The sequence below is a fragment of the Molossus molossus genome, unplaced genomic scaffold, assembly GCF_014108415.1.
Source record: "Molossus molossus isolate mMolMol1 unplaced genomic scaffold, mMolMol1.p scaffold_m16_p_23, whole genome shotgun sequence".
NCBI lineage: Eukaryota > Metazoa > Chordata > Mammalia > Chiroptera > Molossidae > Molossus > Molossus molossus.
The window spans coordinates 2,802,612-2,817,394 of record NW_023425359.1 but is presented as its reverse complement, the minus strand read 5'-3'; the positions used below and the strand labels follow the sequence as shown (position 1 = coordinate 2,817,394).

General features: G+C 44.8%; 1 protein-coding gene across 1 annotated transcript in view; it reads right to left on the bottom strand.

Moving 5' to 3' along the window:
• The window catches only part of MTR (5-methyltetrahydrofolate-homocysteine methyltransferase), a 120,583-nt gene extending 108,367 nt beyond the window's left edge, over nucleotides 1-12,216 (bottom strand). The window contains exons 1-3 of the mRNA XM_036277447.1: nucleotides 12,068-12,216; nucleotides 3,278-3,489; nucleotides 182-271 (exon numbers count right to left, since the gene is read on the bottom strand). Coding sequence (XP_036133340.1) covers nucleotides 182-271; nucleotides 3,278-3,489; nucleotides 12,068-12,101 — 336 coding nt within the window. The 5' untranslated portion in view covers nucleotides 12,102-12,216. The remainder of the gene's footprint in view (nucleotides 1-181; nucleotides 272-3,277; nucleotides 3,490-12,067) is intronic.
• Between the last annotated feature and the right edge of the window lie 2,567 nt (nucleotides 12,217-14,783).

Here is a 14,783-nt window from a genome sequence, read left to right as displayed (position 1 = left end):
GAGCCAGATGGAAAATGAATGGCTGCTATGTTCATAAGCAGAACAGAGTCAAACCATTTCCCTGCCTGAGCACAAACAACAGATAACGAGGCATTCACTTCAGGTGGTCTTCTCACCAGCACCTAGCAATGTGGTAAATGTTCATGAGCATCTTAGCTATGAAGGAAAATGGAAGCCTTACCAGGTGTTCCAGGCCATAGTCAGCTTGGGCAACATGAGTGCTGCTAAAAGTGTTGGTTTCAATGATATCTGCCCCAGCCAGCAAGTAATCCTGTAACAAGACAGTAATGTCAATGCTAAGTTCTAGAATCGCTGTTCCCCAAAAACAAACATGCCTTTTCATCATCACCCCAAACAGCCTCTGCCCACTTACAAGCACACTGCCCTGGAGGCTAGAGATGCAAGCAATGTAAGACTTTCATAGAAAGGCACATGGTGTGCCCTGGCCAGTTTGGCTCAGCGGTTAGAGCATCGGCCTGCGGTCCGGAGAGACCCGGGTTCAGTTCCCGCTAAGGGCATGTACTTTGGTTGCAGTTTGTCCCCGGCCCTGATTGGTTGTGCGGGTGGCAGCCACTCGATGTGTCCCTTCACGTCGATGTTTCTCTCTCTCTCCCTTCCTCTCTCTCCCGCCCACTCTATCTGTACAAAAAATGGAAAAATATCCTCGGGTGAGGATTTAAAAAAAAAAAAAAATGTATGATCCAGGGAAAGCTACTTAATTTCTCTGTTCCTCAGTTTTCTCATGGAGAAAGCTACCAAAATTAAAGGACATTAAAGACAGTCCTTCCAGAGGCCAATAGATGTTTAAGTAAGGTTTCACGAGGTCTCGGCCTCTGGACAACTGTCATCTAGTACGTAATGCCTGAGCGCTCACCTGGGCCCCACTGCTGGGGTAAGCTCGGGAATTTGTGCACTAGGATGACTGCCAGAGGCACCTCAACGACTAGCAGGGAACTTCGTTGTTGTTGTTAATCCTCACCAGAGGATATTTTTCCATTGACTTTTAGACAGAGTGAAAGGGAGGCAGGGAGAGAAAGAAAAATACCAATATCGATTGGTTGCCTCCCACATGACCCCGACCGGGGCTAGGGATCGAACCTGAAACCCAGGTATAGGCCTTTGACTGGGAATTGTACCCACAACCCTTTAGTCCACAGGCTGACACTAACTGCTGAGCCAAAGCAACCAGGGCAATCAGGGAACTGTTTAAAAAGCTACTGAGTTATCACTCATAGGTCCCGGATGGTGCAGGCACTCCTGGGGCGACACAGCAAGGTGGATGGCAGTAAGTGTCTATCAGCAAATGAGTACATGTGAACCTGTAGATCAGCCTTTACTGAGGTCAAGGGTGGGGTCCTAGGGTTTCACAAGCTCATTCTTTATTGGCAAATTTAAAATGTAAGAGTAGGAATTAAGGTGCAGAAAGGGAAAAGTGCAGTATCATTCAAGGGTCATTTATCTAGGTCACCCAGGGCTTTCTTTTTTTTTTTAATCCTCACCCCAGGATATCTTTCCATTTTTGTTCAGATAGAATGAGAGGGAGGGAGAGAAAAGAGAGAAAGAAACATCAATGTGAGAGAGACACATTGACTGGTTGCCTCCTACACGACCCCAACCAGGGCCAGGGATGAACCTCAACCAAGGTACATGCCCTTGACCAGAATCGAACCCATGACTCATTGGTCCGCAGGCCGATGCTCTAACTGCTGAGCCAAACCGGCCAGGGCAACCCAAGGCTTTCTTAAAGGGGAACCTCACGGGTGGGAGTAGCCTGGTTCCTTATCGAGTTGTTTAGCTAGAAGCTATGCCATACACCTGCCAATAGGTTTATTTGAGGTATATGTCTTTGAAATAGATGTCTCTACAATCAAAAGCTTAGTATCAGGCATTTATACTACAAATATAACTTGAAAATTTCATTAAAATGTCAGAGGATCTGAACTACAGTCGCTAACTCCACTAGAAATAACAAAGTGTGAAAATAACCCAGTCTTTTTCCATTCTCTGTCCATGAACATGACATGGTCTCTACATTCAAAGACTCCAGCTAGTAAATATTCTCCCAGGAATGAAGCAGTGAGGTACACCTTACTGTATTACAGCCATTTCTGCTTCACGTACCTATCAGGAGAACCTGTTGTTCTATCTAGATGCCTAATACACAGGACAAGGATTTGTTCCTTCAACAAGTATTTACGGAGTACTGTATGTGAGATACTATTCTAGGCAGTGGCTACTCAAGTGAAACACGGGCATAAATTGCTACCCCCAGGAACTTATATTCTAGCGATAATCCACATGAACAAAGCGCATGGCATGGTATTCATGTGATTCACCAACTGCATTAGAAGAACTGAGTTTGTAAGCACCCCAAGCAATTCATACCCATGATGACATTCCTAATCTCATCACACTGGGCTTTTATGAGATTTTACTACACATTCTCAAGGCCTAGCAGAAAAACTGAGTTACCATTTTTTATGCAGAACCAAACCTCTTCAAAGACCAATTAAAACTTTTCCAGCACCGCCCTGGCCGGTTTTCTCAGTGGTTAGAGCATTGGCCTGCGGTCCAGAGAGACCCGGGTCCTGTTCCCACTAAGGGCGCATACCTCGGTTGCAGTTTGTCCCCGGCCCTGCTTGGGTCATGCGGGTAGCAACCACTCAATGTTGTGGGATGGAGCCCATCTGTTTAATTTAACAGATTAAATCACCTTACTATCTCTTCTAATCATAACTGTATAAAATTCCTATGTTCACCTATGAAACAATTTAGTTCTGAGTTTATTTTTAAATTTTAAAAATATAGCTACACCCAGTTACTCGCTTCTGATCTCTTTATGTTGGCTAGCCATTTTTATTAACGACAAAAATGGAATAAATAAAAAACCAGGGATTTCAAGTCAGTAAACCTCTGTCCCATCAATCAAGTTATTTATCCTCTGTGATCCTCGGCTTCCAAATCTACAAAATGAGAACAACAGGGCTGTTGTGGTGAGTTAAGTAACATAGTGCATGTGAGAACCCTGGTTTGTCCAGGATTCTGTGGGTTTTACTGCAGTTCGAATGCGTCAAAGGCAGAAAGCCTACCTTCCTCATCTGACCCTGAATGCTCACTCAACAAAGGACGTGCAGAAAGCAGCTGCCCGACACCTGCTCTCTGACAGATCTCCCCTTTCCTCTGCGTCCGCCAGAGCATCAGCAGTGTTCTGCCGTCAGGACGTGAAACGGCGTGAAGAATGACAGACGGAAAAGATCAGCACCTGGTGACACTTTACCTTATGGATTTGATAAATGACATCGGGTCGAGTCATACTGAGAATGTCATTGTTGCCTTTCAGTGGCCTGGCGTGATCTTTAAATTCCTGACCTCGGAAGTCTTCTTCACTCAGCTTGTGCCGCTGGATCATGGTCCCCATCCCTCCATCCAGCACCATGATTCTCTCCCGAAGAATGGCTTTAATCTCATCTTGCATGGTCTTCTTCACACCTGCTTTAAAGGAAGTGAAAATGTGACTTTATAAAATGAAAGGGGAGCCCTGGCTGGTTTGGCTCAGCGGTTGGAGCGTGGTCCAGAGAGACCCGGGTTTGGTTCCCGCTCAGAGCACATACCTTGGTTGTAGTTTGTCCCCGGCCCTGGTTGGGTCATGAGGGAGGCAGCCACTCGATGTGTCCCTTTCACGTCGATGTTTCTCTCTCTCTCTCATTCCCACTCTATCTGAACAAAAAATGGAGAAATGTCCTCGGGTGAGGATTTAAAAAAAAAATGAAAGGGGAAAAAGATGTGTGGAGAGGGAGTTTAGAGTATTTTATAACTATTCACAATAGGAAGTAGATAGAGCTCATGAAAGATGCACTCGTAGCTCCACAACATTAGAAAATACTGCTCAAAAATGTTTTCACCAAGTTATTACAATGCCTAATGCAATAAAAGACTGTACACTGCGCAGAACCACTGGTGAAGCACCAAAGTTAGAGCAGGCTGTGGTTACTGTTTCAGACATGAGGGAAGGGGCAGCAATGAGCCAAGTGACACAAAGCCAGGCTGCACGGCAGAACCATCTTCAGGGCTGTCCCTCCTTGTTAATTCTGTGCACATGCTGCCTTCACAGGAGAGTTAACATAAATGATAGAAAACGATCACTAATTCCAAACTCCATTGAAATGATTAACTCTGACAGTCTTCCCCACCTACTGCAGAAAGAATAGCCTCCACTCGGATGTGCTCACCTCTGCTCCATCTATGCAACAAGAACTGGCTAACACCCTGAACGTCTCAACTCTCCCAAGCCCTGGATTTCTCCTCCTTCCCTGCCCTAAAAGTCCTCTGATGCCTCTCCTTCCAATTTTATTTTCTGGTTTCCAAGAACTACCGGAAAGCCACAAAACTATGCTGCTTGGAGTCACTGAAAACTCCTGTGATACCTCTTCACCTTTCCTTGGCAACCCTCTACACTTCCCGTATCTGCTGTCCCAAACCTCTGCTTTCTTTGAGCCCCAATCCCTCTCATGCTTTTCACTCAACAGGTGATTTTATCTAAGCCTATATACAAAGAAGTCTATTGCTGGGAGCTCCTCAAACTCACCCCCCTCCACTTCAAAATCCTTTTGCAGCTTGGCTCACTCTGTTTCCTCCTCTCTGTGTCTAAGGAAAAGCACGTGGTCACCACCACCCCAATACCTTCCATGGCTCATCCCACCTTGGCACTTATACCTCAACATCCCAATTCTTATAATCTTGATGTGGCTTCCTCCTTTACCATGCTACAGAAATTATTTTCTAAAATCACCAATGTATTTCTAATTATGAAAACACTTGGCCTTGCCCTGGCCAGGCAATTCAATTGGTTAGAGTGCTGCCCCTCTATACACCAAGGTTGCGGGTTCAATACCCAGTCAAGGCACATACAATAATCAATCAATGAATGCATAAATAAGTGGAAAAACAAATCAATGTTTCTCTCTCTCTCTAAAAATCAATCAAAAAAATAAAACACTTGGCCCCAGTCTTAGACCCAGATGTCAAACTGTCCACCTGACGTCACCGCCTAGAATACAAACCTGCTCAATCTAATATTCAAAACCAAACCTGCTCCATTCCCGACAATGGCACTGCTCTTCCCAGAAGCTTGACCTGAAAACTATTATCTGACTCCTTCTCTCTCAGAACCAGCATCTACTCAGACCTCAAATCCTACAGATCTGTCCTCCCAAGCGGCATCCACACTGGTCTCACCTTCCACCCACAATACCAAGCCTTTCTTCAAGCCCTCAGTACACAACCCAGCCATCGCAAATCCTCTAACCTTCAGTTCACACCCATGAAAACCAGGAATAATACCTGCTGCACCTCCTCACAGAGTTGTTTTCAGGTTAAATAAGATCATAGATGTAAACATGTTTTGTAAACAATCGAGTGTCCCACAAAGGTAAGAGACCACCACCTCACCACTGTCCCTGGTCACCCTGCCTTCCATTCCACCCCACTGACAGATTACTCTTCCTAAAGAACGATTCTGAATCAGTTACGTCCCCTCCTCAAACAGCTTAAACAACTCCCTACTGCCGACCAGAGTTAACACAAGTTACTCAAAACAAATCACCAAGACATCACTGTCTTATCAACATTTCCTCTGTGCTCCCTGAGAGGGGAACAGTGCTCAAGTCAGAGGTACCTGGCCTGAAGCTCCCTTAGCTCCTTGGAGGAAAGACTGTGTCTAGACCAGCTCATCTCTACCCCCAGCAACACCAAGGATGGTACCTGACACCTAAGTGTTCAATGAATATTTCCTCGATGGAGATGGCAAAAAAGTGAGGGAAGATGAGAAAGAAGAGGCCATTGAAAAACAAACCAGAAATGCATGAATACTTGTAAGCTGTCACTGGGTGTGAATCTACAGCCCTGCCCTGTCCTACTGTCCAGAGCCTCAGGCACACAGAACAGGAGCAGGGCTACATGGTGGCTACAGAGCTGTGTGGGGTGAATTACTCCAAGCAGGCTTCAGGAAGGTTGCTCCAGTAACATGTACAGCAAATGCGCAAGTATCTGGTGTCCTTCCCAAAGGGCACTGCATTTCTTTCCGGATTACCTTTCCTTTCCAAAACCAACTCACTGGTTCATTCTGTTTATTGAGCTTGCAGGTGAGAGAAAACATTTCCTGAAAAAAGAACAAATTTAAGATCTAATGATCTGACCAGTAGTATATCAAGTACCAAAAGGGGGGGAGGGGATCACTTCTTAGGAAATGTAATGAAAAGGTAGGGCATAATGAGACATGCATAACAGAAAGACAGGTAGGCATCAGGTAGCAATCCAGTCATTTCAAGCTAAAGTGAACAGGTATGGAATTAATGTGGACACTACACGAAGTGACTGTCTTATCTGCTAATAAGCACTTAGAGTTTGATATGACTAAGCTAATGGTAACAGGATGACAAAAAACAGAAATCTGGGCTCAAGTCCCAGCTCCCATAAGTAGCTATAGGGATTCAGACAAGACTTTGTGTTTCTGTAAAATAAGAAAACACCACCCTGCATTTGTCATAGGAACTGTGCTAATAAAATGAGATGATGTGTCTGAAGGCACACTTCAGATGTTAAGAGCTGCACCTTCAAATCACACAAGTCATACAATGAGATATATATACTTAACTACTACTCTGAGTATGTTGTTATCACATAGCTAAGAAGAAGCAGAGCTAGGACTGAAGCTCTAAAGGTTGTGTTCTGTATACTGCGAAGTCCAGTGGGCCAAGAGAAACCATCATGTAAGCCTGAAGCTCTCAGTCCTCTTCATGTTGGGGCAGGAGGCAGGAATGGCAAGTTTGCAGGTTTGGAAATGAGCATTAGTCTGGCAGAAAGAAGGCAATACTCAGTGAAAACAACAAAATGCAGAGTTTCAAATGGGGAATGAAAAAAAAAGATTAAGATGCCAGTGGATTGAGCATTATCCCATGGACTAAGAGGTCCTAGTTCGATTCCTAGCCAGGGCACATGCCCAAGTTTAAGGCTCGATCCCCAGTTGGGGGCATGCAGGAAGCAGCCAATGTTTTTTTCCTCTCTCTCTCTCTCTCTCTCTCTCTCTCTCTCTCTCTCTCTCTCTTCCTCTCTCTCTAAAAAAGCAATAAAAACATATTTTTAAAAATATTTAAAACTTTAACCTGTAAGCCCAAGTGAATTCCTCTTTTCTTAAAAGAGTATAGCAGCAATCCACCCTAAAATGAGATTATGTAGGCTTAAGTGGGTGACAGACTCACCAAGCTGGTTGGAAAATAGGGTGTGAATGTGGAGGTAGTAGATCATACATTTATAATTTAATTTTAAAAGTATCCAATCCTTGCCCTGGCCGGTTTGGCTCAGCGGTTAGAGCATTGGCCTGCGGTCCAGAGAGGCCCGGGTTCTGTTCCCGCTGTGGGCACGTACCTCGGCTGCAGTTTGTCCTCGGCCCTGGTTGGGTCTTGAGGGTGACAACCACTCGATGTGTCCCTTTCACGTCGATGTTTCTCTCTCTATCTATCTTCCTCTCTCTCCCTCCCACTCTATCTGAAAAAAAATGAAAAAATGTCCTCGGGTGAGGATAAAAAATAAATAAAAGTATCCAATCCTTCTAGGGAAAACAATGTAATATTTTCCACAATAAAACATGTCCTTTGGCATCAGCAAAATGGTCTATTAATATCATATTATTTACATGTCTTTGTTCTTCTATCTCCTGCACTGAGCAAGTACACACATTTAACAGACAGGAAGGAGAAAGGAGAAACTGACATAACAAATGCCACAACTTTGCCCATCCTGGTCTACCTCATCAGTATTTGACATTTTCTACTCATTGCAAATCTGACAGTGGTGTATGACTCTGCTCCTCCCATTTTCATAAAAAGTCTAAGTATTTTTCCATGGGGCCCTCCACTGTATTTACTTTTCAATCCAGAAATATAAACTGTTCTTAGTAGTTAAGACAGTTCACTATTTACCATAAAATATCCTGTCCCCACACATACAAATTCCAAGGTCTTATTTAGAGTCATCATATAAGAGATCACAAGTTTATGTTTCTTACTATTTATTTATTTATTTAGAGAGAGAGAGAGAGAAAGAAAGGGAGAGATAGAAACATCGATGTGAAAGAGAAACATTGTTTGGCTGCCTCCTGCATGCCCCCTACTGGGGATTGAACCCGGGCTTGTGCCCTGACAGGGAATTGAACAGGGACCTCTCAGTCCATGTGATGACGCTCAATCCACTGAGCCACACCAGCCAGACTCAAAGGTTTTTTTAAAAAACACTAAACAAAACATCTGAGTTTTATGAGAAACTTAACAAAGTTGTTCTATTATTTATGTGAAAGACTAAAAGCCCACAGAGAGCTAAATCACCTTTGAAAAAGTAGAAAGAGGTGACTTGGCCCACCAAATATTATGTGACAACCCCATATCATAAAATAAGGAGAGTACAATATAGAAACTCTTTATTACTTAGAATAAAGACTTCTTAATACTCAAAAAGCCCAACATGTAATGTTTAAAAAAAAGAGAGATGAATTTGGTAACATATGAACTAAGAATTTCTGTTAAATGCAACTCACCAGTGAGACCAGTAGTTATAAAAGTTGTTGAACATATATACAATGGAATATTACTCACTTATAAAAAGAATAAAATCTTACCATTTGCGACAGTATAGGTGGACCTAGAAGGTATTGTGCTAAGTGAAATAAGTCAGTCAGAGAAAGACTAATACCATATGATTTCACTTATATGTGGAATCTAAAAAAACCAAATAAATGAACAAACAAAACAGAAATAAACTCATATATACAAAGATCATACTGATGGTTGCCAGATAGGAGGGGGTTTGGGCGACTGGGTAAAAAAGGCGAAAGTTAAGAAGTACAAATTGTCAATTATAAAATAGTCACGGGGATGTAAAGTACAGCACAGGGATTATAGTCAATAATATTGTAATGACTGTGTATGGTGCCACGTGGGTACTGGAAATATTAGGGAGAACACTTTGTAAAGCATATGATTATCTAACCACTATGCTGTATACATGAAACTAACACAAAATAATATTGAATGTAAACTGTAAATGAAAAATACAATTAAAAAAATATCCTCACGCCCTGGCCGGTTTTGCTCAGCGGTTAGAGCGTCAGCCTGCGGTCCACAGAGACCCGGGTTCAGTTCCCGCTAAGGGCATGTACCTTGGCTGCAGTTTGTCCCCGGCCCTGGTTGGGTCGTGTGGGTGGCGGCCACTCGATGTGTCCCTTTCACATTGATGTTTCTCTCTCTTCCTCTCTCTCCTTCCCGCTCTATCTGAGTAAAAAATGGAAAAATGTCCTCGGGTGAGGATAAAAAAATATATATATATATTCTCAGGTGAGGATTAACAAAAAAAAGAAGAAGAAATCAAGTAGGAAAATGGGCAGCAGATATAAATAGGCAAGTCAAGGAAGGGGAAGACAATAATAACCAACAAGTATATGAAGAGATGCTCCAACTCATTAGCTATCAGAGAGATATGAATTCAAACAGTATGACAGCAATTAACATCCAATAGATGGGCAATAATTAGAAGACTGGACAATGCCAAAGAAAATCTGAACCCTCAAGTTTGCATGTTGGAATGCAGACAGAACCACTCTGGAGAGCAGCCTAGCAGGACTTAGTACAATGAAGCATACAGAAGACCCAGCAATCTCACTCTAGGTATATTTTGCCAAACTCTCACACAAACCCATATAGTACATGTAAGAGGATGACTGTAGAAATAGCAAGTTGGAGACAACCTTGGATGGGACATGGCAAAGTAAAAGTAATGTATGTACCCGGCTGGTGTTGCTCAGTGGTTGAACGTTGATCCAAGCACCAGAAGGTTACCAGTTCAATTCCCAGTCTGGGCATATACCCAGGCTGCAGGCTCGATCCCTGGTAGGGGGTGGGCAGGAGGTGGCTGATCAATGGTTCTCTCTCACATCAATGTTTCTAGCTCTCCTTCACCCTTCCTCTCTCTAAAACCAATTAAAAAGAAAAGTGATGAATGCTCATGTGGAATAATATGCAGTGGTAACCAGGTAAACACCGCCGCTGTGCTGGAAGGCTGGAATACTAAGTGAGAAAGTCAGAAATGGATACTGTGATATTATTTACATAAATTAAAATACATATATACACCAACTAGAGAACAAAGAAACATACAAACACATGGAAATATTTGAAACAGGCTACCTATGGATTAGAAAATAGAGATAAAAGGGAATATACAGCCCTGGCCAGTTTTGCTCAGTGGTTAGAGCATTGGCCTGTAGTCCCGGGAGACCCAGGTTCGGTTCCTGTTAGGGGCACTTACCTCGGTTGCAGTTTGTCCCCAGCCCCGGTTGGGTCATGCGGGAGGCAGCCACTCGATGTGTCCCTTTCACATTGATGTTTCTCTCTCTCTCTTCCTCCCACTCTAGCTGAACAAAAAAACGGAAAAATGTCCTCAGGTGAGGATAAAAAAAAAAAGGAAATATATAACAAAACAAGAATGAATGGGAACTGCATGGACAGAACACAAAACTCCTCTGCAATTGAGGTCCTTAAAAAGCCCACTGCTTCCACATTACCCCACATGCTTACTTATCCTTTAGAGGATAACATAAAATTTGTTGGTTTAAATTAAGTGTTCACTGTTCCTAGCCTCAGGTATTCCCCAAGCTTTTCCAGTTGGGAATTATTTTTCAGGGGCTTCTAATCACCATGACCCTTGCAGAACCCTCTCATGAGAGTCAGGGTGAGCAATGATTGAAACATTTCTCTTCCATGAAGAACAACCCAAAACCCTATTTATCTGTATTCAGTTCATTAAGTCTAGAACATTGTGTACATTTTCGAACATTGTATTCATCTTTTCAGTGAACACTATATTCCTATACAGTTTTAAAGTCCCCCTCTTAGCAGAAGCATTCTGCTGCAGATACAGTGACACAAAAGGGAAGTCACAGATTTCCCTCTTAATTAAGAAGGGAGGGGAAAGCCAGAAGTTCCAAGGAAGAGATAGTATTCAAATAACTATATGATACCCCATGAAAGGGACAGGTCTTATTTTGTTACAACAGTAATGAAGCATTTCTCAGTCACAGTCCCAGCAGTGTCAAGAACAGCTGTACCTGTCGGACTTATGAGAACCCTACAATCAACAGGGTCAGAGCTCACCGGGAGATTTCCTTCCATGTTGTGAACTGAGCATCCATCCTCCTCTCACAGCACAGCTACGGTCCTGTCCCTGTCACAGTTCCTAGTTTCTGCATTTCCCACCTCACACCCACATGTTTCTAAGGGTGTACTTGTGCACAGACTGTAACCAGGATGACCTCAGGGACCCACAGCTCATGTAAAGTGGAAATTACACTCAGTTCTTGCACTAACTAGTTTTTTTCCCCAACGCTGACCCCAGAGCCACGGAAGTCAGAATCACTTAGGGTCCCTACTCCTCCTCCAGACCTGCTGGGTATCTGCTAAGGTTTTAACAGAGTGATTCTGCGCAGTTGGAGTTTGCAGAGCGACGGCTCGAACCCTGGAGTGCAAAATAAACGTTCAATGTCGTTCAAATCGTTCTGGGTTCCCCTGCCTGTCTCTCAGCACCTGAACTCTGGCTGAGCTCGGTAAGTGCTCAGTGACAACCTACTGAGTAAGAACGTCAAGCAGGCGAAACATCCTGCTGAACGAGGCAGCCAGACCGCGGAGTTCTCACTCAGACTTTAGGAGCGTGTTTCCCGCGCACGGTCACGAGGAGTGTTTTGCGATATGAAGGCTGGTTTGCCTGGGGAGGACCGAGTGCCAGGGGCGGGGAGACAAGGGTGCCGGCGGGGGGAAGGAAGGGGTGCCGGCGGGGAACGAAGGGGTGCCGGCGGGGGAGGAGCGGGGAGACACGCGGGTGCTCCGGCTGCTCCAGGAGCCCCCAGGCGCCGCCCGTCTGCGCGCGGGAGCCGGCCGGGCGTGTCAGGGGTGCGAGCACCACCCCGGGGCCTGGGAGCGCACAGCACGAGTTAGAAGCACCGCACGGGGGCGGGAACGAGCGTTACCCGAGGGCGCGTGCTCCTGCAGCGGGGGTGACATGCCGCAGAGTCGGCTCCTCTCGAGGCGCGGGGCGCAGCGGGGAAGTCTCCAGAAGCGACAGCACAGAGCGGCGCGGGCCAGCGCCACGCAGACCACGGAGGCCGGGAGCCGCAGAGTGGGCGCCAAGAGGAGAATGACGTCGGTCCCCCGGGATCCGCTACCTCGAGACACAGATAGTTTTTGCCCCAACCGAGCCTCGCCCGGGACTGTGATTGGTCCGTGCGAGCTCCTCGCGGCCGTATTGGCTGTCGGAATCAACCAATCGCCCGAGGCTCGCCCCAGGGTTCTCTGGGAGATGTAGTCGGAGGGCTGGTCCTCGCCAGGCTCCCGCACCTTGGCGCCCCGGATCCGGAAGTGCGGCCGCGGGGCTGCTCCGAGTGTCAGCGCGGTGGAAGCCGGCGCTGGCGGGGCCCGCGGCGTGCGCTCTGGAGCCGAACTTGCGTAGAAGACCGGGCGCTAGGCAAGGTGCATGTCAGTGGGCACTTACAAACGGAAAACATTTATGGAGCCCCTACTTACTGTGTGTCGGACATTGGAATGCAAAGACAAACTATTTCACACCCGACCTGCCTTAGAGTAACTCACCACCCAGTTAAGACTAATAATTGGGCAGGAAAATAAATAAATGAAAGCCCGCATGCAGTGTGCCAAGGGAGCTGCAGGACCCCAGGGTGTGGGGGAAGCCTCGGTGAAGAAGTTGTGTCTGCAGAGAAAGTGTGTGCCGGGCAAGGCCGTTCCAGCTGGGAGAAAGGTGGGTGCAACTCAGCCCTGGAGAGAATTTGAAAATACAGGACAGCCCTGCAAAGTTGAGCATGGTATATGCGACGGAAAACAAATGAATCTAGAAAATAAAATTGAGACCAGATTAAGCACAAGTTTGCATATCATTCTCATTCTGTATGTAATTTCAATTTCTTAGTCTATAAAATTAGTAATACTGTGAGGAGCATTCCTACAAGATGGTCATACTTGGGTGGGGTGGAACAGAGTGAGTTGGGGAGAGAATAAAACAACTGGGGGAGGGATGGGATACCCCTGAATAACTGAAGATCTTAAGATTTTAAGGGCTAGTTTTTAAAGTATAACCTATTTCACAAAGTTTGTTGATTTTTCTCTTGAAATAATCTTTCAAGCAGCTAGTCATTTACTATCCTCTAGCCTAGCAGAAATTCCAGGAATTGTGTATCAATTCTGAGCAAGTCATCAGAATTTTACTATCTTGGCGAAAACTGACTAAATCCAGTATTTTCTTGGTTGTAAATGGGCAAAAAGATTAAAGGAATACATAGTGCCTAAAGGGGCAGTGGATTCCTAGCACACAAACTCACACAACATAAAGAAGAGTCTCCAAAATACTGTTATGGGTTGAATCATGTCCCCCAAAAGACATATTGAAGTCCTAAACCCTAGTACTTCAGATGTAAACTTATTTGGAAATGAGGTTGTTGCAGATGTAATTAGTTAAGATATGGCCCTACAGGAGGGAAGTGGATCTTGAGTCCAGTATGGCTGGTATCCTTATCAGAAAAGGAGAGGCATGCAAGAAGAAAACAAGTGAAGTGAAGGCAGAGATTGGCGTGATGCACCTACAAATCAAGGAACCCAGAGGATTGCTGGCAAACATCAGAAGCTAAAAGAGACAAGGAAGGATTCTCCTCTTGGTTTCAGAGGGAGCATGCCCTGTTGACAGCTTGGTTTTGGACTTGTAGTTTCCAAAACTGTGAGACAATACACTTTTGTTGTTTCAGGCCTCCCATGTTGTGCTACTTGGTTACAGTAGCCCTAGAAAATAATATAAATGCATCTGTAGATGGGGTAGGTGGGAACCCTGAGACAAAGCCTCCTCTCTGTCTCTCTGTAAGAGAGACTCTACTATCTTATTTTGGTGATAATCTGCTAGCCTACTCCCCACCCTCACCTTCACCCTCACCCTCATACAGCTCATCCCACACAAACCCACTGTGTAGAGATAGGACTTCGCACAACTCCTTGGTTGTTTGGGGCTTCCTTCCCAGTGTGTTTGTCTTCACTCAAAGAAGCACTGATCAGAGAACCTAAATATCCAACTCTCGTTATAGGCCAGTAATGGAATCCAGCTTTACACACTGTTCTCTGGGCTTGGTTATGTGCGTGCATCACACCCATTAGATTATTTTTGTATCCTGCTAGTCAGGGTCCTAAGAATGTAAATAAGGGCCAATTCTGGAACAAGGTATTGCTACTTCTGGGGTCTGTCAGGGTTAACCAGTGGCTTTCCCCAGAAGACCTCTGAGTTTGCCACAAAGGTGAGCCCAGCACCTCCTCTTCTAAAATCCTTTTGTAATCTCAAGATTTAGACCCCCCAAAGTCACATTGTGATTACCCATGTGGACTGTACTAAATTAGCTGAGTTTTATTGAGTCAGTAGGATATAGCTTTGGCAACAAGTACAAGGTATTTTGAAAAGAATGTAAAGAAACTTTGCAGTTATTTTATTGTCACACTTAGCCCCTGGAGGCCCTGCTTCCCCTTTCATTCTGCACTGAGAATTATTATCTCTCTGTAGGACATAACACCGGGAAAGATCAGTTTGCTCAATTTTTGCACCTGCTCCACTGACTCCAGAAACATTCTTGATTATCAAAAGATCGTTCATCTTTTACCTGGCTAATTATACATATTATAATGTACATATCACTTGAC